We start from the raw sequence: 25,647 nt of genomic DNA, 5'->3' as shown, positions 1-25,647 counted from the left end.
AATGCCAGGGAGAAGAAAATAAGCATTTAAAATCTGGTACATTCAGAAAGATTGACGTTTGTGACTAGACATTTTAGGCCTGATCTAATGCTCATAAAAGTCAGTAGAAATAGTCCCTCTGATTTCAGTGGTCTTTGGATCAGGGCATTTTTGTACCTTGAGTTTCAGACATACATGATTTTTGTGGACTCATGGTGTTTAGTTGGAAGCTAAGAGTTTACCCAGCTACACCATTCCCAAGAAGAGTCTTGGGTGCCAAGCCCTGCAAAGGCATACACACCTGTTACTTCAATGGGGCTTCTTTCAGGGGTTAAAGTTAAGTCGGTGTGTGTAGTTCTTTTGAGAACTGGGTCTTTAGTGAGCTTTCTCCGTAAAACACAGTTATGAAAGCTACAAGTAAGTGCTTCAGGGATTGTGTTGTGAGAGATCTCTCCAGATTCTACTCCACTTCTAGTCAAAAACACTTATCTTTGCCAGTGTTGAGACAGTTTTAGATTTGCTTGGAAGGAACTACTTAAAGGTGAAACATAGACTGTGCCGGCCAAGTTCTTAGCCTTTTCTACACCGAGAAGTTTCACTGGTTTAACTTAAATCAGTTTTTCAACCAATTTTAAGTTAGACCTGTCCAAACCCCTGTCTGAACACTCTTAGGGCTTTTGTACACTACTGCTTAAGTCAATGTAAGTGATGTTGCTCAGGGGGTGTGAAAAAAACACCCTTCCGAGCAACGTAACTTACATCGACCTAAACTGTTGTCCATTGAGGTGGAATAATTACGTCAATGGGAGAGCGCTCTCCTATCAACATAATACGTCTTCTCCAGGCCCGCTACATCGGCGCTGCTGCATCAATGCAGGGGCGCCAATTTAATGTGGCAGTGAAGACAAGCCCTGAGTTTGGTTTAATTTAGTTTGTCTGTTCTTAATGGGTTTAAATTAATCTGGAATAAGCCTGGTTTAAAGTCAAATAAGAGCATCCACACAACCTTTCCAATGGTTTAATTAAATTAGTTTAAAATCACAACTTAAGTGAATCCAGCACAACTTTCTCACGTAGACAAGTCCCTTGTGTTTAAATCTCCTGCCATGCAAGTGAGCAAGGGAGTACAAGGCCCACCCCACTATGTGGCCAACCTGTTTCTGCTTTGGGCAAGGTGGGGAGGAGCTGGGTCAGCAGGCTCTTCGAATCCACAGCTTGACCCAACAGTGAGCAGAGTCTGGTCTACCAACATGCCTGCCAGTGTAGCTTAGCCAGCGAAAGAAGGGATGTAATCACTGCCCTATAAAAGTGACTGCAGCAACTTACCTCCTCCCTGGAGCACAGGGAAAACCAAGGATTTGTGACTGACTGGGACACAATTCCTTCCCACAGCCTCCCCGAAGGCGTCGCAGCTATGCAGTGCCCCTTACGAAAGGGCTAAAAGTTAGGTCTTAGTCTACCCCTAAGAATGTATTGTGCAAAAATGTGCCCATATTTCCTTCTGTCCCTTGCCATACTGTGTAGTTTTCAGGATCGGTATTATTGTGAGCTAACTGATTGGGGCATTTGATATCTTGGAATTACTCAGCACCACCCTGAACTTGAGCTTTCTTGTGTGTCTTTGTAATTGTTTGTTTTCTCATTTACTATGTTTCTGGAGGTATACCCAGTATGGGATTACCCCGTGCTTTTCTTAGTTTATGTTACCAGAATGAGCCATAATATATTTGCCTGGATCTATGAAACCACTGGCGCGTAACTGACTCCTACCTACAATTAGCAAAGTGATTCTCTGGGGTGGTCCTGCGATGAGCTTTTTATAAAAAGATGGGGGTGGGGATTTTCTGGTCCCCACCAGTGTCTTGCTATGGGAGGAAGGGGAGCCCAGCTGTTTGTGCTGGAACCCGTGCATCCTTGCCAACGATTAACAATTTTTTTTGCCAAGGTGAGCTGTTCTAATAAGCTGGGGGCACCCCTTGGAGGGGTGTTTATGCATTCTGCTCAATTTGGTCCTTCATTCATTCATTTACTCATTCATTCTCACAACAGCCCTGTGAAGAAGGTAAGTATCATCGTCTCTGTTTTCTAGATAGATAAATCACCTAACTAAAGCCACAAAGGGGGTTAGGTTATCAGAGCATGGGTTAAAATGCAGAAGTTTCTGGCTCTCAGTCTCTTGCTTAGTCCACTAGCATGCCACTGATGTGCCCTTCCTTGTGGCTAGAAACCATGCAGCCTGCTACAGCAAAGCAGATAGCTCACTTGCAGACAACTTGCCAGAAGAAAGTTGCCATGAGGTAGCAGGCTGGGCAGTGCTGGCCCTCCCAGGTGAAAAATTGGTCTGGGGACCTCTAACTCTAGGTTTCCTGGGTCCCAGCCCTGTGTGAGTATAATGGAGACCAGTGCTGGATGTCTATAGCAGTGATCATGAATAATCTGTGATCTTTAAGAAAAATCAAAGACAAACTTTCAACCCTAGCTACACATTTGCACCAGTAAATGATTCTACTTAAAACAAACAAAAGGAAGTATTTTTTTTCACACAATGCACAGTCAGTCTGTGGAACTCTTTGCCAGAGGATGTTGTGAAGGCTAAGACTCTAACAGGGTTCAAAAAAGAACTAGATAAGTTCATTGAGTATAGGTCCATCAATGGCTATTAGCCAGGATGGGTAGGGATGGTGTCCCTAGTCTCTGTTTGCCAGAAGCTGGGAATGGGTGACAGGAAGTATCACTTGATGATTACCTGTTCTGTTCATCTCCTCTGGGGCCCTTGGCATTAGCCACTGCCAGAAGACAGGATACTGGGCTAGATGGACCTTTGGTCTGACCCAGTATGGCCGTTCTTATGCTCTTATCTTGACAGAGAAAAAGGCTAGAGAAATTCTTCAAAATAGATGCTTCATGGTTACTCTGTTTGCTTATTTAGGACCCCAAAAATAAGAGAGAGAGGGAGTCCAGCCCTCTGCACCTCCCAAAAGTCAGCTTGACACATTACAGATGATGGGTCCTTTTATTCCTACATAATTGAGTAGAATTCTGGTTTCAATGCTGACTCCAGGATCCATGAGAATTTTCCCTGTCATATTTTTTAATATCGTTAATGTGAGCTGAGCAAAGAAGGCTTAGGGTCAAGAGCCTCAGCTGATGTAAACCAGCATAGCGTTACTATTTCAAGCAACATTCAGGGACCAAAAAAGTCCTGAGTGACTGTTTTTACTTTTGTTATGCAGTGTTCTCTGTTGCTTGAATTATGCACAGACTCTTATTACATGTGTGTGATTTCATACAACTAAAAAAACCCCCAAACTAAAAGTTGCTTTGAGTCCAGCCTTTTAATCTACAGTTCCCTTAGTTTCAAGGAAATGGAGGCTCTGAAGCAGTGTTCCTCAACTCTTGTCACCTGAACACTGTCTAGGTCTGTTTACTGAAAGGATGGGCTAACAAGGTAGTGTTACTTCAAATATCCTCTCTTGCAAATGTCAGAGGAAACTCATCATCTTTGCTTAGGCTCCAGTTCAGGAAAGCACTTAAGTGCCTGCTTAAGTCCATCCCCTCTCAGAAAAGCACTTAAGCATATCCTTTGCAGTACTTCGTCTTTGTTGAATAGAGATGCTTTGTGGACCTTGGGCCTTAGTTTTGAGTGTGTGTTATCTTCCTTGGTTTGGTTTTCTATTTTATAACACTGATATTCCTCGGTGAATTATGTGGACTTTGGTTTTTGGCTTTTACTTAGGTATTGATTTTTTTTCCCTAAAATTAAAAGCAAATCAAAACAGGGTGCCTTGTGTTACAGCATATAGGAAATAGACATAATCTCTTGTCAGTTGTTTCTTAACATATATGATGCATTCCTTTTTTTAAAGAAAAACTCAAATAATAGATCTCGATTTTAAATATGTGCAATGGCATGATGTTCAGTTTCACCCTTCAAGTTTCCACTCTGGCAACATCTAACCAATCTAATCTTGATTTCTGGTGGTTTAACAAATTGATTGATTGATGGTTTAACAAATTCAGGGATTGGTTGTTTTTGTTGCTGTTCCTTTTCCTGAAATCTACATAACCAATCACATCTTGGCAATTTATCTTCCCAGTAACATAAATATTGGAGAGGGTCAGAAACAGTAATGTTTCCACTTGGAACTTGACTGTATTGGCAAAGGTCCCATGCCCTAGTCTCGTATTGAACCAGATAATAGACGCCACGTGTTGTTAAATGTGGAGCAACCCTCTCTTACTATCAGTTTCAGAAATATGAAAGCAGGCACTGTATTGATTGTGATATTCCACAGACGAGTCAGAGCAAAATCCTTGCCTAATTTATTAATTGTAAGGAATTTTGGTGAAGACTTCTCGCTTTCAATGGAAGAAAGAAGTCCAGTTGTACATTGGTCAAATTTCACCTAGGACATTTCACATACCTTTATCCAAGACAGGGGTGTTGGCACTTTTTTAGCTACTATTTAGCCTTTATATGAGATATCAATGAATATGATGAGCCGGGGACTCAAGTGACCATTAAAGTCAATGGAGTCTTTCAGGCCTATGTGGATGCAATCCTGTGAAGTGCAGAGTGCTCTTAACACCCATTTACCATGGGAATGGAGAGCACTGAGCACTTCCCAGGATTTTCCCCCAAGAAAGTCTCGTGTAATGTATAGCAGGGGCAGACGGTCATCAGTTTATCTTAATAGAGGGTGTGATTATGGCCCCATTGAAGTCAATGGGAGTTTTCCCATTGACTTCAATAGGGACAGGATTTCACCCGTAGTGTACATGGTGACACTTTTTTTTTTTTTAAGCACAAAGAACAGCTCGGCACCCAGTTCCCATTGAACATCAATGGGACTGGGTCTCCTTGCTGCCACTTGTGTCTTTGAAAATCTCCCCGTGTTTTCAATACATCCCTAACTAGGCCTATTGTAGGTTTCTTTGGAGCAGCCCAAGTGACCTAAGTAGTCTTCCTCAGTCCAGTCTGCTGACTGTTACCCCAAGCCTCGAAGTCTGCACTGTTATTAATTAGGTCACTTGCATACCACACACCATTTTTGTAAACATTGATTGCATTTTGTATTTGTGCTGTTTCTCTTCCATTATTTTCACTGGTGCCAGCAGGATTCCTTGGTAAATGAGAAATCATTGTGCTCCTCAGTAGGAGCATCCTGTACAAATAAAAAGGTAGCAGAGTAAATCATTTTACAGCATATGCTGAATTCTGAGACTCAAAGCATTCAGCTTTCCCTAGCAGCACAAAACACAAATGGAATCAATAGAATAAACTGTCCCGTGTTCTTGAATGTCTGAGTTGAGAAGTTCACCAGAACAGGTCTTTTATTTTGTAATTGCCGGGTATTTGCTCTTCCTTTTTAGGAGGCGAAGGCAATGCTTTTACTACCTCATTTTAATGTGTATTGTGCTACCAAATAGCCACATGTTTAAGAATAGGAGATTCATTAGCACTGATGTCAGTGGAGTCACAGTGGAGTACTGCAGTGCTGAGTCAGGCCCAATCTTGCAGTCTCCACACACACTACACTCATGCGTGAGGAGTACACGATAAAGTCCTTGGGAACTGAGTCTTAAGGAAGTTGCCATGGTGTGAGGAAAAAGAAGGGAACAATACAAGATTTAGGGTCCAATCCCGCTCTCCTTATTCTGGCAAAATTTCCTTTGACTTCAGTGGGAGTTTTGCCTAAGTAAGGAGAGCAGGATGGGGCCCACAGGTCATACAGATGAGAGCAATTGTTTGCTCTGCCATTCCAGAAACCTGTTTTGGTTTGCTGCCCAGGAATCCTTAAGTATAAATCATAACCATAGCTCCTACTAACCTCCAACTAGCACAAGGACACTGATCGTTGAACCTTTTCAACCAAAGCTACCTTCTGTGAATGAATCTGGGACAATGAGTCTATTTGTTAGATTCAATGCTATGGAACAATTGAAACAACTGGCATTGCCTTTTGTCATCCATAAATTCTTCAGCCTACTGCGATGAATTGGAATGATTCAGAAATTGTCGGCCTGATCCTCAGCTGGTGCCCGTCAGATAGTTCCACTGAAATTAACTTATCTTCTTGTGCTTGTAAATAAGAAGCCCCAAGAAAACCAAGTATTACTCAAGTATTAGGTGAGCAGTCATAAGGTTTGTTTTTTTTCAGCTAGGCATATAAAAGTAGTTAGTGGTCCATGGAGTACTTGCTGTTCATGTGTTTCTGGTGCCTGCCCCTTATTTCCAGCGGAGAGAATCAGACCAGGCATGAGATGGAGGGTGAAATAAGCAATAACAGAAGGTGTCATTAATGTCTCTTTTTTGCTTCAAAGACAGCTGAAAATACATACCTATTTTCCAAGTATTCCTCTTCCATGTAAGTAGTTCCGGTAGCTGCCACAGGGATGTTATTCCGTGGGTAAGGAGGTTGTCCATGGATTGCAAAGGGTGGGTAGATGTCCACAAGGGAATCTTGACATTCACTGGTGATTGAGAATGTTTTTTAGAACCTCCGTTTTATGCTATTCACCTGAACCGGAAAACTATGAGATGATGATCTTATAAATTAGATGCATTATGCCTGGAAGAGTAGCATGGAAAAAGGACATACACACTAAAGCCCATATTTTCAAAAGAGGACTTTGATTTTGTAAGCCTCCATTTCTGGGTGCTCAGCTTCAGTCAGAAGAGACCTGAATCTCCATTGCCATGCGCCTTTTGACATGGGAGCAAAGGGAGTATAAAATGCTATCAAGACAGAAGGATAGTAATTCACTCTCACTACGCACTGGTGTCACTGAATACACAAAGTGGAAGGCAACGGAGAATCAGGTCTCAAGGCTGATTTTCAAAAGTGCAGCGCACGTGACAGCTCCCACAAGGAAGCACTCAAAATCAGAGGCCGACGTTTGAAAATTTGGCCCTAACTGCTCAAACTTTAATGCTGTTTCATTGCCAATTGTATTCCTTGCACCTTGTTTCACTGGTATTTTAATATGCACTGTAGTCTCCAGGGCTCAAAATAGTTAGTGCCATCTCTTAAGTGTAGACAGACCTGTCTGATGTGACTTTTTGGTTTTACGTAGTACCTCCTATGGAAGATGGTAAGGAACGAGAGCCTGGGATGGACAACAATATTTCTCTGGTGCCTTTTGAGAGACCTGCTGTTATAGAGAAGCTGACAAGCAACATGGGAAAGCGTAAAAGCTCCACCCCACAGAAGTTTGTGGGTAAGCTTGAGAGAGCATTTTTATTATTCTTAGTGAGTAGGAATAGGTTATTTGTTAACACCTAAGAACAGTCAAAAGATCTAAGGGGAAAACTGCACTCTCAGAATTGAGCATGATTGGGGAGGGGGAAGGGCGAAACAATTGAGAGATGATTAAATCAAAGCAGAAAACAACCTGAAAGTGGCTGGATTACAATATTGTCATCCCTAAAACTCATGAGTCAGGCCCCCAAAATCTTGAGATTTTAAATTATACCTTTTGGTGTTTGAGCCTTTAGGGTGCATTTAGGTCATATTTTCGAACTTTTCTCAGTCATTGTGAGGGCTAGAGACTTACTTGTGTAGTGAAAGCCGAGATTCTTATGTAATCACCTGACTCCAGGAGCTGAAGGCTAAAAAAACGCCCTCAAGACTTGTGATACAACTGTGAGAATTGGCAACATGGAAATTGCCTCCCTGATATGCACGCGTGTGAAAGTGATATGTTGCAGCTTTTATTGAAAGAAGCCCGTATTCCAAGTGAAACAGCACATTTATTGATCCTTCAGAGCTCATACACAAGTTTTTGGGTTCAATACAGGGGTAACTGGGTGAAATTTAAGGACGTACAGTGGTATTTAGGAGAAGGTCATGAAAGCATACGCTTGAATTTTCCCATGCTGTATCTATCACAGCTTTTCTGCACTTTTGTGGTCAGCAGTCTCTGAGGAGCCTTGGTTATGGACCACAGTACGTGCGCTCTGACTGAAATTTCAGAAGGAAGGGAAAGTGGTATGCTGCAAATGGTGCTAGTAATTGCGGAGAGAATGGTTGCACCCAGTGTTAAGGCACAGAAGTTCTTGAGAGATCTGTTGAAATAGTGGAGGTATACAGAATAACAAATTGTAAGGAGAAGGTAGATAGGACACTTCTATTCACTTTCTCTCATAATACAGGAACGCGGGGGTCGTCAATGAAAATAAAAGGCAGCACATTTAAAACCGATGAAAGGAAACACACTTTCACACAATGCAAAATTAGATAGTAAAATTCATTGCCACGTGATGTCACTGGCACTAAAAACTAATCAGGATTCAAAAGAGAACTGGGCACTTGTATGGTTTACATAATATCCAGCATAGTTATAGTAAGGATTAAATAATACAGAAGAGATAAAAACTCTCATGCTTCAAAGCATAAGCCGACCTATAGTTAATGGGAGTAAGGAAGAAACTTTTTCTGTGGTTGGGTTATTCCATAATTGCCTATGTAGGGTTTCTTGCACCTTCCTCTGAAGCATCTGGTACTAAAATATGATAGTGGCCTAGATGGAGCACAGGTCTCATCCAGTATTGTAGTTCTTATGTTCCTTGATCTGGCTATAAATATATGGTTTGTTTGGTAATACACAGTAAGATAATTAAGGGATAAACTGTTTCATCTTTCAGTTAATGTAGAGTGAGCATAATTAGAATGAAAGATCTCATAGTCCTAAAGAACCTCAACAGATAAATCTGACAAGTTACTTTTCAATACTTATTTGACCAAGAAGAAATGATTTTAAAATGAAAGCCATGTTAACATGTGTTGAAATATGGGTGTCAAATGTTTCTTTTGTATTGTGTGGCGCATATGGTGAATTAAAATGTACTGTCCCTGTACATTTTTGCATTATTATTTATTTTTGTATGTCACGTTCCCTTTTTAAAACTCAGCCCAAGATCTTTACAGTTATGGTGAAACATTCTGGTTCGTAACTGAAGGAACAGAGCAATGCAGGTCCTAAGCAACTTGAGTGTTTTCTTTAAGTCTGGTGAAGTTAATAAATGAGGCCTGTGAAAGGAACAAAAACGAGGTCTGAGGAGTTCACCACACAGCAAGATAATGATCACAACTGGCAGCACTTTCAGCGCAAGGCTATGATGTCAATTTAGAAAATCCTGCAGTTGGTAAAGCCTAAAAAGAGACTTTTTGATGGCAACCAACAAACCTAAAACCTATTGCATATAATTAAGCCAGTCATTTTCCTGTGCTTTACCTCTCCTCATCATGTTTCTCTGACATCTACATTGTTGAGTAAATGGCGTATTTTATGCTCCTGTTTTTTTGTTTTTGTTTTTAATTTGTGTGCTAAATTATAATGTCACTGTGGTCAGCCTTGGAGAACCATAGTAAGGCTCTGATTCACCCCAGGTGCTTTAACTTGTTGCCTGATTTGAAGCACACGAGTAATGCCATTGAAGTCTGTGGGACTATTTGCATACTTTAGATTAGGCACATACATAAGTAGTTTGCTGACTCAGGGTCTGAGTTCCCAAGCATAAGTGATGTGCGGACTCTGAGAATATAACCTAATTGTTCCATGTATAATGTAAAATCATTTCTCTTTATATACATCATTTTAAGACAAGGCAAAGGGAGTGGAATATCTGGTATTTATTATTACAGGTGATGAAAATAAAGTGTTGCAATATTGAAAGGTACTGATGCCTTTCAGGAGAGTTGAGATTGTGCCTGTTTCTTTTGTGTGTATGCTTTTTGCCCCAGGCAGATTTTCCAAAAATTGAAAGAGAAGTTTGAGGTTTTTAAGTTCCTGGACAGACAAAGTAGTGACATTTGTGGCTGCCTGAATTAATTTATTTGCAGTGGTGAGGATACATGTGTTTCTGTCGGGTGATAGAGTGGGATGTGGTGAGAGAATGAAAACAAACAAAGTTGTTTAGTTTATAAAATCCACTATCCAGTACCTTTAAAACATAACCTTAACTTTTCAACTAAAAAAACAGAAACAAAACTTTTTAAAGAGCTGTTAATTGACCTTCCCATTTATATGATGCCATACAATAATATAATTGGAAAAGAAGTGGGGCCAGATTCAGCCTAGGTATAATTAGAAGTAACACTGTTCATATCAGTGGAGACGTACCTTGTGTCAGAACTGAATTTGCCCCATAATTGGCATGATTCACCACTATGTTGTTCCATTTTTACACTGCTGTACCTCAACTGTTTTAACAGGGTCATATAAGTCTACATTTGGAGTAACACAGTGCTAAATCATACCTTATAGACTTGACTTATGTCAGCAAAAGTGATACTTGTTTAGCCTCTGCTGTGGATAAACTAAACTAATACATGTTATTTTTGTTATATCAGTAACCTGATATATAGAGACTGTGTTCTCTAAAAGAGATGTTTCTTTCTGCCTGAATAATTGAGTGAAATGCAAAATTCAACCCCAACCTAGGACCTGTGGTTTCAGCTCAGCCTCCCACTTCCTGCATCCACTACTGCAGTCTATGGGCAGATGCAACCACCCTTCACCACCTCTGCAGGCCACTGCAGCTGCACACTTACGGGTCTGTAGGTTTGTTAGGCCCCAGTATTGCTGTCCTGTAAGGCCATTGTTTAGACATCCCCCTCAATACAGCCTCACTGTGAGATGTGAGCCATGATGGGTGTCTCATGCAGGTGCCTCTGCATCATGGCTGATTTAATCTTATGTTGAAAAATAAAACACCTTTGGCTTGATAGTCTGGTGATATAAACTGGTGTAGCTCCATTGATGTCAATAGAATTACATTCTTTTCCATCAGCCGAGGAGATGGTCCCATATTTCCTCATTTGGAGCACAGAGGACATCATCTGATGGTTTCCAGCAGGTCTGGAATTCATACCAGCCATAGGCTTATCTAGAGTTAAGACTCAAGACTGCCTGCGCTGAGGGTGCAATTCCATCTCTGGGCAGAGGGCTCACGTAAGACCAAAACACCATAAATAGAGCTGAAGTGGCACTTGAATGGTGCCTGGTGCTGTCCCTCTGCCCAGGGATGAATTTCACCCTCAGTCAAGAACACAGCCGGTCATCTGCAGGGGACAGTGAGGGATTTTTTTTCTCCAGTGTATTCTGTGGTTTTGGATTGGATTTTTGGTTTGGTTTGATTATTGCTCACTCCTCTGAAGCATCAGAAATGGCCATGACTACAGATGGACACTGGGCTGAATGGGGTGGTGCTCTGAGGTGGTACAGAGCTTTTTTTTTTTTTCCCCCTAGGTGCTCATCTGGCTGGTTCTTGCTTACATGTGCAGGGCCTAACTGACCACAATATATGGAGTTGGGAAGGAATTTTCCCCCAGGTCAGATTGTCAGTGACCTTGGGGGATTTTTGCCTTCCTCTGCAGCGTGGGGCAGGGATCACCTGCTAGGATGATCTTGGTATATCTCACTTAATCCTTTCCCTGCCACTGTAGAGGTCTAGGCGCTGGTGCACCTTGTTCCCTCCTGTTTTTTGCCTGTGGCCCACCATAGTTTAGTCCCCTGAGGGCTGTAATACCTTGGTCTAATTGTTGGGCTTAGTGTGGAGATGGTTGGGTGGTGTGTAATGGCCTGTGATATACAGGTCAGACTAGATGATCAGATGGTTCCTTCTTGCCTTAAACTCTGGGCCTAACACAGGGTTTTTCTCTGTTACAGTTGAATGTCTAGGTGACTTTCTTTTTCTCATTCATTTTGTTCTTACCTTTAGGTGAAAAGATCATGAGATTTGGCTATCCAGATATTCACTTTGATATGAACTTAACCTATGAGAAAGAGGCTGAACTGATGCAGTCTCACATGATGGACCAAGCCATCAACAATGCAATCAACTACCTTGGAGCTGACGCACTTCACCCCCTGATGCACCACACACCAAGCACAATTGCAGAGGTGGCCCCGGTCATCAGCTCAGCTTATGCTCAGGTCTATCATCCTAACAGGATAGAAAGGCCCATTAGCAGGGAAACAGCTGACAGTCATGAAAACAACATGGACGGCCCTATCTCCCTCATCAGACCAAAGAGTCGACCCCAGGAAAGAGAGGCCTCCCCCAGCAATAGCTGCCTGGATTCTACTGACTCGGAGAGCAGCCATGAAGACCGCCAATCCTACCAAGGAAACCCTGCCTTAAATCCCAAGAGGAAGCAAAGCCCAGCTTACATGAAGGAGGACACCAAGGCTTTGGATGCCACAAAGGCTTCTAAGGGCTCTTTAAAGGATATCTATAAGGTCTTCAATGGAGAAGGGGAGCAGATTAGGGCTTTTAAATGTGAGCACTGTCGAGTTCTTTTCCTAGACCACGTCATGTACACCATCCACATGGGTTGTCATGGCTACCGGGACCCATTAGAATGCAACATTTGTGGGTATCGAAGCCAGGACCGCTATGAGTTCTCATCGCACATTGTTCGAGGGGAGCATACATTCCACTAGGCCTTCTCATCCAAAGGGGACTCTTATGAAGTAGAAGAACTGCACATGAAGAAGTACTGCACTTACAATCCCACTTTTCATTGACCCACCTTTTGTTGTTGTTTGTTTGTTTGTTTGTTGCTGTTGTTTAATTATTATTATTAACCTTATTGTATGGACCCAACCTCAGTCTCTCTGCCCAGTTTAAGAATGGAAGGAAGGAAGGGAAGGGATGAGAGAGTTTTGTGTTGTTGCTGTCATTCTGTTTTGGTGATCTGTCTTGCATATTTTGTGGGAATTGAAAGGCAGTCCATATCTGTCACAGTTAGCTGTACATCATGTCATATGTTGGATATCGCTCAACTCTGGTAGGTGTTTTAAAGTCATAATGAGTTGCCACCCAATTGTAGATTAATAATTTCAGGCAAATAGGTAGAAACATTTCAGAGGAAAGCCCTTTCAAATGTATAGCTATGGTGGGGAAGATGGGGGGAGTGGACAATTGTATTCTACAGAATGAACAATTATTTTTAAAGCAAAACTCTTTTATTTTAGGGATTTAGGAGCACGAATCAAAGTCAATATTCCTTGCAAAATTACTTCCATGGGTGAGCTATGTCCATGGCTTCTGTGTTTACTTCCCCTGTGGAATGTATAAAATATGTATGTGTAACACTGTACCACATAACAAGAGTTTAGTTTCATAAGTCTTGGGACCTCCTGTGGTAGGTTTGAGGTTCTGTGATGTTATTTTACTTAACTTATGAAGCACGTTTTTAGAATTGCTGATTTGCTATTATTCCATCATTGTGTTGACTCACTGGCTTCTTATAGACCTCCTAGTATCCATACCTACTTAATGGCACCATGTGTTTTTAAGAAACAGCATTTACAAATAACACTTTTTTACCTAGCTTCTAGGGCAGTAGATATCCTAGGAGTGAATACAAATTCTGCAGTTTACTGAAGAGGTTCTGCTGCTGTGAGCTCCATTGACTTCAGTGGAATACTCTGAGCTACAGCAGCTTAAGATCTGGCCCTAGCTAGCCACCTCTCCAATGAATCCTTTGCTTTGTGATTTGTTGAATCAGTGACTACCTAGTATCCTTAATTCCTCTTTATTTTTTGGATAGAAGCCCTTGCAGATTTTGATGCACACCCTCTGCTCTAGGAGAGTGTGAAAGCCATGCAGAAAAACAATTGCTAATTTGATTTGATATCACTTCACGCTTTAGGAAAATGGGTACATGAGCTAGAGGCACTAAGGTTAGTTTGATTTAGTATTATTGACACTTACTAATTTCACTGCAGGGGGAAAAAAAGCTGGTGTGATCAGGCCATTTAGGTACAGACCAAACAAGAACAATGCAAACTCTCTTTTTTTTCCTTTTCTTTTTCTGACAATGCAAGACAGAAGCCCCAGACAAAATCCTGTAGGTTGAGTAGCTCTACAAAAAGTAAGCTTAAACCCAACATGAAACCCAACTCTTTTTATATCAATCATTATTGAAAGTGAACTGCAAAAATAGAGCTTTAACCTGGAAACATTTGCACAAGTGCATAGCCATTTTCCACGTGGGTACCTTCGTTGAGTTCAATGAGAACTTTTCACATGAGTAAAGTTACTTAAGTGCATACGCAATTGCAAGATGAGGCCATAATGAATCCCCACTTGCTCGTTTCAGTCTGTTTTTCTTATCTTGCCAGACCTGCAGCATTAGAAAGTAGGAGCTGAGTGGTATTGATTGAAATCTTTTTATGGCGACACACTTGGCAGTTAGAACCTGTGTTTAGAAAGGATACAGTAGATCATGGCCAGATTACCTGATGACTGTTTCCCGGCACTGAAATGCTATTAAGTAGGAGCTGGTAAAGTTTAGCAGTAGCCTATTAATTATAATACAGTATGGATAGAAATGTCGCCTTATGTAATGTGAGAGCTATCAAGGATGGGAAAGAATGGACTTTGAAGAGACAGATACAAAGAGCTGGTTCCAACATTGTCCTTGACATCTTTTTTTCTTCTGCCCTTATTAATTTTGATACAGATAAAGCTCAGGCAAGACTAGCTGCCCCTATTTCTCTCATTCTCTTGTGCCTGGCACAATCAGAGTAGCTAATATCCTGCTCATGACCACTGAACTCTTTCTTTGACTCCAAGGTTAGTTATTAAAGGGCATACATTCTCCTCTATTAATGGGAAAAGAAGGGAACTGCAATCAGCCAGGGGATGTGGAATAGGATAGCAGTTCCTCCTCTGCCCCACCTCTGCTCGGTAGGGCTGATTCTCTGTGGCTGTTGAGGTTGTGCGCTAGGAACAGAACTGAGAGATGGCTGTATTCTGTGACATCTTCCCCATGAAAACCCATGGGGATTACCTTGCTGGAGATGGCAGTGATCAAGTTAGCATTGTGTCCTCTGGGTTCCCCCTTCACACTCTGAAAACCCCACTGTCTGGGCTGGGGGTGCAGGGGCACGGTTTGGGCACAACCACAATGGCATAGCTCCAGAAGCAGCCATGTTCCCATTGTGGAGAGGGAGGACTAGGAAGCAGGGCATTGACAAAGGTATTATATGTGGTTGTCCCCACCCTTTGCCCATAACCTGAGATCCATGTGATTTCTCTCATGACGTGACCTGTGCCTTGCCTCCTCTATAGAATCATAGAATAGAATAGAATCATAGAATATTATCAGGGTTGGAAGGGACCTCAGGAGGTCATCTAGTCCAGCCCCCTGCTCAAAGCAGGACCAATCCCCAATTTTTTGCCCCAGATCCCTAAATGGCCCCCTCAAGGATGGAACTCACAACCCTGGGTTTAGCAGGCCAAAGCTCAAATCACTGAGCTATCCCTCCCGCCCATCCCCAATGTGACAATTGGGATGTTCCCTGAATGGTTTCCTGGCCCCATGTGCATTTTCCCTAGCTGTGGCGTGATTTCCTCTCTTTTAAAAGGTGATCGTAAATTCTGCCCAACCATGACAGCTGCTTGAAGAACAATCTGTAAAATAAAAAGTTCTCGAAGTCGCTGGCCCCGTGCTGGGGGCGGTGTGGAGCATGGAAAGGCGTTGAGAAATGCCCTGCCTGAGCTGGCAAGAACGGAGGATGTCAAGCCCATTGCTGCACCTCTAAGGGAGTGCAAACTGTGGTTGCTTCTGTAGCCAGGGTGACAGTGGGCTCCTTGGGATAGCTAGCACAAGGGCATAGGAGAGGGAAAGGAGTGGGAAGATCCCTTTGTGTACGCACCCAGGAGCTGGCCATAGTCTGACCCAGCGTGAGCCAGTACGCTTCTTAATTGATGATGCATTCTCCACAGCCCAGTGTGTCTTTTGTCCCTTTCAGTGATCTTAACCCTTTTTTTTCCTCTTTGCAGTCAATGCAGTTTATAGGGTGCTATTCAAGAATCACTTGGCAGGTCAGTGCAGCTCTGTGAGATCAACCCTGAGTGCTGCCATTTTAGAAGCTGTCACAGGGAGAAGTGCATATTGGCAGGAACGCCCCGTGACATAGCACTAGCCCCTAATACCACAGAGACGCACAGAGAACATCTTTGTCATACTGGGGTTGTGCAGGAGTGTCAGAGGGACAGCATAATTTTAGTCATCACCTTTTGATAGTTGAAATTCCTGTCTAGATCAAAACCGCGGGGGGTGGGGGGAACACATTAATATGTATTGTCATTTTTTCTTAAAACTCACTATTGTTTTTCATCTCTTCAGGGTGCTTTTAGGGGGAATGGTTTAAGTTCAGTTCAAGTTTTGAGTAAAGGTTTGGGCTAAATCTTATTTTAGCATAATCAGCAAATGCATGTCTATGGGGGATTACAGTGAAGAGAGTAGTACGCAGTCGATAATGTAGGCTCCAGTTCTGCAAGCTCACATACCAAGGACGACTCAATGGAGATTGCAGTGGGGTTCCTTACTGACTTACAGGTCTGCCCACAAATCTGAGCCTGCAGGACTGGGACCTCAGATGATGATTTTTTCTCTTTTGCTGTTTGCGGATTTCTAAGAGCAGCTATTGACTTCATCAAATTCAATGGTTATTCAAAATTATTTACTAAGAAATTTCAGCAGTCTGGGGATTATCCCCTCGCAGAGCAGTTGGCTCCAAGTATTTGCTATTGATCACTAGCCATTTGTTCAAAGTATGTGCTAAACGCTGGCTAGTTTTGGGTAGACACACATAAGTCTTTTGACTCAAAACTCGATTCCAATACTTGTGTTTAAAAATTCAGAATTTGCTTTCTGTGAGCATTTCCCATATTTGGTTACAAGTAGCTTTTTCCTCAAATGTCCCTGCCAATAAACTCTTTACCTAGATTTGTAAGGGGGAAGAGAGCCAGATTCAGACTCGGTCTAAACAGGTGCAAGTTCTGGTTTTGATATGACCCAGGGCTGGGTGCACAGAGCTTTTGATAAGATTCTGTCCATCATTGTGGCTAATGAGTTTTACAGCCAAAGCCCTTTTAATTGATTTAGGAATCCACAACTAAATATATAGGATTTTTGTATAAAACCAGCTCTTTACCACATACTTAAGGAGATTAAAGCAATTGCATTCTCCTTAAAAAGTGCTTCCATCCATGAAAGATGTCTCAACATTAACCTATATTGGTCTCTACTTAGAGAACCTGTTTTTGTAAATCACCCTGACTCTTACCTGCAGTATTAGCCTCTCTAACTTTAGGGCACCAGTCACAGAGTTCATACATCACCAAGTACAGAAATTCAACATTTGATTAACTCTCCAAATTGCTGTTTTAAACTTGTGCTTTGCTGGATAGGGGCTAGAATGCTCGTTGCTTTGCAGGATCCAGTCTGAATGAAATTCAGTCCTTTGAAATTGGGCTTTTATAGGACTTAAGGGGCTGGCCTTCTGCACTTTTCTTATGGATGCACAGGGGAAAAAAGAGTCCACAAAAGAACAAACAGTTTCTAACTCCAAAAAGTGATTTATTCCAGTTATACCTACCAGAAGATTTGAAAGCTGAACTAAGGGCCTGAGTAGCAATTATAAGGTTCCATAGTTAGTTAACTTCCTTTTACCTCACTACTTTGAAGCAACTATTTCTTGTAATTTCATTAAGATATGCAGGAAGAAGAAGGATAATATTTGTTAACAGAGTAGCCAATATCGCAGGCTCTTGCAAAAGTGAGATGAAACTGGCTCTGTTTTAGTTGGCTTTTATCTTTAGTTTTATATAGTCTTATTTTTTTTAAAAAAAGTTAACATCCGTGATGATGTGTCGCATAAAGCATCTGGAGATTTATGATTCTGAAATAGTATATACACTGTATCATGTCATTCAAATAAGTTTTATTGTACACGTGCCTTTTTCAAATGCATTTTGAAAGCTGCTGTTTCATATCATAGCCTTTCACAATGCATTTAAAAGAAACACTAATGTTACGGAGTGGGACAGAGGAAGCTGGGGTTTCCCCTTGAGTAGGAAAATCCCTGAGTGGTGTAGCTGGCTCTACACTACCTGGTCTTGGGAAAGGGAAGGGAAATGTCCAGGGCACAGTGTGCTCCAGCAATCCCCAGCTGGCAGGCAGCACCTTTTGGGGCCATGGATAATGGCCATAGTTTAGAAACGGATTCTAATGCTGCTCTAAACAATGCCAGGGGCTGAAAAAGTTCCCGCCTGCCCCCTGAACTTAAGAGGTTTGGGGCAGAAAGTTGGTGTAATACCACCTTTCTCCTTTCTCTGCACCCTATTGCACCAAGGCTGCAAACTTGAGAATCTAACCCTCCGTGTATTTCAGTGCTATATTGCACAGCATCAAACAGCATGATGGAATGAGAATATACTTTAAAGTAGTGTATCATTGCAAAAGTCTGCTTAGCTTAAAAAAAATAATCAAAAAAAAGGAGGGTGGAAGCTTGAAGACTACGGGACCACTGCTATGCCGATTGTTCAGATAAGATGAGAGAGTAAAACAAACAAAACTCATCTGTGAAAGGCATTAGGGAGTGTGATTTGTTTCTCAAGTCAGGCGGAGCTGTGTGTCATATTAGGGGTTTCAGAGTAGCAGCCGTGTTAGTCTGTATTCTCAAAAAGAAAAGGAGTACTTGTGGCACCTTAGAGACTAACCAATTTTGTGAGCTGTAGCTCACGAAAGCTCATGCTCAAATAAATTGGTTAGTCTCTAAGGTACCACAAGTCCTCCTTTTCATATTAGGGGTTGTATTAGCAGAATACTTTGGTGAAAAAATCAGTAGTTTTTGGTACTTGCCTTATGGGACCGGTGACCTAGCTTTTGACCCATTCCTGCCACTTTCCCAACAGTTTACCCTGCATTGCTATAGGGTTGGATTCTAGTCCCAGCACACAGCCTGAATAACTGAAGTGTGCCACAGAGGTCAGTAAGGCAGCAGTCCTCCCATCACACCATAGGGCTTTCCATAGCTGCGATGGTAGCCTCAGGGATCTGCAGTCCCCACGTAACTCCCCCCTCCCCCGAAGGGCTGGCAGTTCCCACTGGAAACATGTAGACACCGATCTGCTGATCTACCCTGGCTCTGCCCCAAATCTCTCTGTGTGCTGGGACATAAGCAGGCCCCACACAGAATAAACGCAGAGGTTCCCCTGTGGTCAGGACCCTCCATGCTCACAGTGGCTGGGTGGGAGATAAATAAAAGAGTTTGCCCCATATAGCAAATATTTGACCTCTCCTGGAATGTAAAGTTAGAGCCCTTACATCCCATCGGGAACTTTCCTGTAGTACTGTATAAAAAGAATATCACTTGGTGTTGTCTGAGCTTCATGCAGAACTTACATGACGCATTCCTGGGAGGGTATGATTTATTTTCCAATATTAAACTATGACACTTAAACTATGAAATGAGCACAGTAGGCTCATGAGGTGGTAATATGCTAACTTTCCTCCATGCCGGGTTATTAACACTAGGCCAGTGTAACAATAAAATGATACCTCTATAAATGGGTAAATTGCTAAACCTTTCACTTGGTATTCATGGAAATGTGTGTTCCTGCCTCCAACAATTCACTCGCAGTCTTACGAGGGTGGAGAGAAGTAATCTCACACAGGCATTCCATTTGGGAATAAATTCATCACCCTCTATCCTTATATGAGATCTTTTCCCTTTCATACATACCATAGAACCTAGCTAACCTGCATACAAAAAGACTCTCTCTCTCGCTCAACAAAAATGTAACAGTAGGTTGCTGCAGTGAAGTCTATCATTACTCAAGCCTTCAATATTTTTACAAAAAATTCTATGCTGTATTTACGAGCACGTTCTGAAATATTATGAAGTCCAAGGGAATGACAGCTGTCAAGTTAAATGCTCAAAGCATGTTCTGAGGTGCTTTAGCTCTTTTTTTTTTTTTTTTTATATCGCTCACTTAGGGCCTAATCCAAAACTCACTGGGTATGTCTACACTGCAATGTAAGCCCAGGGTTAGTAGAACTCAAGTTAGCAGACTCTGGGTTTGTTAACCTAGGGCTTGAGTGTCTACAAACATTTGTAACACCAAGTTAGAAATGGGGCTCCAGAATCTACATTGCATTATGCAGCCTCATGTCCAACCACCGATATTCCAGACTGGAGGCATCCTCCCAAATTGTGGCTGCTGTACCACTTTGTTCATGGTGCAGTGTGGAAAAACTTGACTTTCTACCAGACTTGACTGGCCAAAGGACAAAGAAAGTTGGCCCATGGGATTGTGGAATATTTTGGCATACTCTCAGAGCATGAGTCCAATGGAACTGTATCTACACTACAAGGCAATAGGGCTTGAAGCCTGTTGATTCAGGCTTGGACCCTCCACCCCCACAGGCTTCTAGGACCCTGAGTTTCAGCCCAGGGTTTGCACAGTTTGTATGTAGACAGGAGTGGGGGGTAGGCTTCGGCCTGAGTTCAAACCCTGGGTTCACACTGCATTGTGGACATACCCATTGAAGACAATTGAAAGGACTCCTTTTGACTCCAGTGGGCTTTGGATGAAGCCCATATGCCTCAGTCCAACAAAACATTTCATCACATGCTTAACTTTAAGCACCTGAGCAGTCCCACTCAAGTCAATAGGCCTACTCATTGAGGACTAAAGTTAAGCATGTGCTTAATTTCTTTTACTGGATGAGAGCCTTATTTGCTAACTTGTAAAGTTCAATCTCTCTCGTTAGGCCTCAGTCACTAGTACAAATTAGTGAGGTTCTACGGTAAATATGTATTCATTTAAATTTGTGTCCTAGACTTCACCCCATCCATGAATGACTAGTAGGCGGTACTTTTCATTGTGAATCAAATGGAAAATATGTAGGCCCAATGCAAAAGCAGAATCGAGAGCATGACTCCATAGTGGGAACTAAGGAGCAGGGAATTGGGCCATTTAGTTTTTACCTCAAGTGACATAGAGTAAGAAAAGCTTTGTGAAGGGGCAGAGATTACTGAATCCCCTACTATGCACTTACTGAGATTTGACATTACTTACTGGAAATGGATGTTCATTTCTGAACACACTGTAACAAGGGAAGGATTTTGGGTTATTTTTGTAGTAGTTCAAACTTCTGAAACTGTGATCAATTATTTGACTAATTGTCAAGCATTCTCAGAGCTTGAACATCTTCATTTCCTGTTTCATGTAGCAAAGTTTTTTCTTTATTGCTTTCTCTTCCCCTCCTCCTTCTCTTAGCTTAAAGACTGGGCCAACTCTTATCTCCCATAGCTTTGGCCCATCTAGTTTATTATTATTTTTTCTGTTTGTTCGTTGGCTATACAGGCTGTTTACATATTTTTGTACTCAAGGGTAGTTTTTATATTAAAAACAGAGGGGGGAAAAAGAAAATATTTGATTTGAGAAAAAATATTAAGGTACATAATCTTTGTAACACTGTCAAAACTAGGGTACCTAAAGAGATGACTCCACACCTATGTACTTGTAATACTGTATATTTGCCTTCCTTTTTAGTCAGTTTTATTTTCGGGTTGTAATTTTTTCCTCTAAAATGTATATCTTTTTATGTGAGACTGGAAACTTTTAATGCAAATGTTTGGAAAGATTTAAAATTGTAAAGTAAAAAGTCATATAACTTTTTTTTTCCTTTTGGAAAAAAATGCTTTAAAAGAAGTTTTGCTACTGTTGTATTCCAGGGTTGAGGTCACTGACCACAAAATTGCTCTTGATGCTTCATTCTTAGATCTTGCTTTCAGAACGTGCTTCTTGCAAACATGGAAGATTGCTTATATTACTCAGTTTAAAAAAAAAAAAAAAAGACAAACAAAAACTTTTGGTTATTTTTCTGTTCAAGTGCAATATTTTCCTGACGTCTTAAAAGTGTACAGTAGTTTCTTTTTCTTTCCTCAGTCAACACAAATTAAAAAAACCAAAATGCTCTATCTTAAATCCCTTAAAGGATAAGATTCAAATATTTACATACGTTAAAATTGCAAAGCAGACTGACAAAAGGTGAGAAACTAAAAGCTAAGGCTAAAACCGATTTTTTTATTCCCTGCTTTTGTTTGACATCAAAACATATACAATGGTTTGAACTAAGGACAGACATTTTATTGCCTCTGTTTCTCTTGTTCCTTTTTAAATACAGTTTTTCTTAAGAAAAGCACTTATCCTGGACATTTATAAAACACGTGCAGCCTGATCCCAAGCCTACTCAATAGAAAGACTCCTATTGACTTTCATGATGGGCTTTGGATTAGACCCTAACCTCTTAGCGAAGGCAAAACTCCCACTGATTCCAGTGGGAGTTTTGCCTGTGTAAGAAGTGCAGGACTTGAGACCAGAAGAGCTTCTTTAGAGCTGAAGTTGTCTTATATAAGTGTAGATGGGGCTTGTTTTACATATCATACATATTTATATCTAATTTTTAAATGTCTATTTCCCAGTAGACTGAAGCCACTGTTGTGTAAATATGTATTTAGGTACTAAATAAAAAATCCTTCTGAGAGTTCTTGGACAGGCAGTTACAGTGCATGTACCGGAGCCACTTTTGTCTTTTCAATTTGTATTTAGGATGTTTCCTTATAATAATAGCAAGGGCAATCGGAGTTTATCAGGCTCCAACCGATTGTCAAAACTATTTCCAAGACGCTTTTGAATTAAAAGAAGCAAAACACGTTCAGCCTCGTGAGCTCCACAGGTTATTTTTCATGCTCGTAGGGCCAGATTCTGATACTGAAGGCATTTTGAATAGCCCCTTACTCCACGAGGGTCTTGTTAAAGTCAATGGGATCATTCTTGGAGCAAGAAGTTGCTGAGCATGAGGAGGAGTGTCAGAATCTGACCCTGAAGCTTGGTGCATATGAATGCACCTTTAATCACTTCTGTGGAGTTCTACCCTGCTTACCCTAGGGCTGAATTTGACATCTGTCATTTAGGAAGAGGCAAACCAATTGAGTAGTATGGCAAACAGCTTTCCTCCAGGTTGAGTTCCAATTCGGTGCAGAAGTTTAAGCTCGTTCAAACCTCTAAACATCAGGGTTGAGGCCTGATTCAAAGTCATTGTGAATCTTCCTGCTGCCTTCAGTGGACTTGGGAATATGCCCTTATGACAGAAGTTCTGAAACAACCCTTACAACAGTGGTACCCGTGAGCCACTCTAATGCAAATCTATACACCCCTGCTAAACAGTTTTGCCACTGCAGACTGAAATATGGGACTTGTATTTTCTTTTTCTTCCCTTTAGCGTATGTGCATAATATGGTTCCATCATACCTGTGTGTGTGTATACTGTGTAAGTGTGTGAGTGTTGTACAGCAATGTGAGAGTGCGAGTCTGTATGTGTGTATAAATACAAGAAGAAGCTGCAGAAACTTTGTAATACTTTGTGAAAAGGATTATATTATAAAGGTTTGTACTGTCTGAGTGCACAGCTACTGGAATAAACATAGGGAATCTCAGGAACAAGCATATAATTTGTCCAAGACTTATTTCTTCTCAGAAGTGTAAGTGCAGTTTTTAATTCTGTATATTATTTAATATTTTACCAATAAAAATAAACTTCTGACATGAAAGGGTTTTCCATACAAACTTTCTGGTGCCATTGGTGTTCACATACATTTCTTTCCTACAACTGAAAACATCAATAGCCGAATAACCGTGTAGTAGGAATCACACACATGATGGTGAATCGTATTCAGTAATTGGAAAAAATTCTCATACGATACAGAAAACATGAAAAAGACTGGATGGGCTATGAGACAGGTAACTACGGCCCTGCTCCAATGCCCATTAAAGCCAAAGATAGTCTGTCCATTGTCTTCATTGCATATAGGTTTGGGCCCCCTCTGTTCAGGGCTGTTCCCTTTGTGACAGGGTCGGGCCAGATGGCTATAGGAGAGTAATAGAAGGCAGATATATTAGCCCCAGGCTAAGTAGGTCCCTTTTCCCCGGGTAAGGTAACAGGGAAGGTTCCAGAACAATCAGGAACCTTCTGGAGACAATTAGGCTGATTAGAACACCTGCAGCCAATCAAGACGCTGCTAGAATCAATTAAGGAAGGCTAATGAAGGCACCTGGGTTTTAAAAGGAGCTCACTTCAGTTTGTGGTGTGCGTGTGAGGAGCTGGGAGCAAGAGGCACTAGGAGCTGAGAGTGAAAAAGCGGACTGTTGGGGGACTGAGGTGTACAAGCATTATCAGACACCAGGAGGAAGGTCCTATGGTCCCCCCAAATCCTCCCAACTCCTAGTCAGACACAGGAGGAGTCGACCTGGACTGTGGGTTCAGAAAAACGGCCAAGCTAAGGGCTGCCGTGAAGCTCCAAGGCAAGCAAATCTGCCAGTAAGCGCAAGACCCATCAAGGTAGAGCAGGAACTTTGTCACAACTGGTGTCAGAAGTGGGATCTAGTGTCCACAGCGTGACGGAAGAAGGAGGGTGTTTGGAAGGAAGAATAAAATAAAAGGGAAGAGGGTCTATTTTTATTTTTTTCACCGCAATGGAGGAGGTAGTGCGGGCACTGATACAAGCCACGGCTGCCCAGCAGGAGGCTACTCGTGTCCAGGCAGCCGCCCAACAGGAGGCAGAGCGGCTGCAGCAAGAGACTAATCGCCTGCTGATGGACCAGGCTGCTCAAGACCGGGCTATGTTCCGGGAACTGGTAAACCAGGTAAAGGCCCTTACAGAGCTGAACCGCAGCCATGATGGGACGCAGATCATGCGGGCCAGCAAACGGCTGCAGAAAATGACACGGGAGGATGATGTAGAGGCGTACCTCCTGGCCTTTGAGAGGACAGCCCTGTGGGAGGCTTGGCCCCGAGAACAGTGGTCTGGCACCCTCACTCCATTCCTGTGTGGGGAGGCCCAAAAGGCCTACTATGATTTGCCTGAAGAGGCTGTGGCAGACTACCCCCAGCTGAAAGCAGAGATCCTGTCCAGATCTGGGGTAATGACCACAGTGCGGGCCCAGCGATATCATGAGTGAGGTACCAGGAAAACAAAACCTCGCGGTCCCAATTATATGACCTCATCCATCTCGCATGAAAGTGGTTACAAACTGAGTCCCGGAGTCCAGAGGAGATACTAGAGGTTCTGGTCATCGACCGGTACATAAGAGGACTACTGCCAGACCTTCGCGCCTGGGTAAGCCAGAACGAACCCTCCACCTACGACGAGGTTCTCGAGCTAGTAGAAAGGCGAAGGACAGCGAGGGAGCTGACCCAACCAGTTAAGGAAGAAGCACCCCGGGTTAAACTAGCAGAACTAAGCCCTAGAGCTCGGGTGACTGGGCCACCAGGAGAGCCCAGGTGGAAAAAGAGAGGGGCTGAAAGCCCACCAGAAGCCACAAAGCGTCAGAGCACTGATGGGGAAGAGGATCGTGATGTTAGACTACCCAAACCAAGAGACCGGGGAATGCCTAGGGCTCTATACAGATGTTACGCCTGCGGGGAGTGGGGACACCTAGCTGCACAGTGTCCCAATGCCGAGGAGCCTATGCAGGGTAACCTGGGGAACTGGGCAGACCCATGCTCCCTGATCCACCTTGTGGGGGTCTCACTAACCCCACTTATGTACACTAGACCAGTGAAGCTAAATGGGGTAGAGACCACAGCACTGGTTGATTCGGGGAGTGCTATCACGCTTGTCTCAGGGAAGCTCGTGACGCATAGTCAGCTGCTGTGGGCTAAGCATACAGGGATAACATGCGTCCATGGGACAGTTGGTTATTACCCCACCATCCCAGTAAAAACTGAGATTCAGGGGAACACTACTGAGGTAGCAGCAGGTGTAGTCCCTAAACTCCCATACCCAGTGCTC

The 25,647-nt window shown here is 42.4% G+C and overlaps 1 protein-coding gene across 6 annotated transcripts in view; it reads left to right on the top strand.

Annotated features, from left to right (window-relative positions):
• Positions 1-23,406, top strand: part of IKZF2 (IKAROS family zinc finger 2) — a 137,241-nt gene extending 113,835 nt beyond the window's left edge. For 4 of the 6 annotated variants that reach the window (XM_048869698.2, XM_048869700.2, XM_075118123.1 and 1 more), the window contains 2 exons: positions 7,057-7,200; positions 11,705-23,406. In XM_048869698.2, the coding sequence (XP_048725655.1) occupies positions 7,057-7,200; positions 11,705-12,429 (869 nt within the window). In that variant the 3' untranslated portion in view covers positions 12,430-23,406. Of the gene's footprint in view, positions 1-4,655; positions 6,110-7,056; positions 7,201-11,704 lie in introns of those variants that run through there. The other 2 variants (XM_075118124.1, XM_048869701.2) reach the window with 2 other exon arrangements.
• Positions 23,407-25,647: the final 2,241 nt, after the last annotated feature.

This window comes from Caretta caretta, chromosome 11, assembly GCF_965140235.1.
Source record: "Caretta caretta isolate rCarCar2 chromosome 11, rCarCar1.hap1, whole genome shotgun sequence".
Lineage (NCBI taxonomy): Eukaryota > Metazoa > Chordata > Testudines > Cheloniidae > Caretta > Caretta caretta.
Note: the sequence above shows the minus strand (reverse complement) of the source record. Positions and strands in the feature narration are given on the sequence as shown.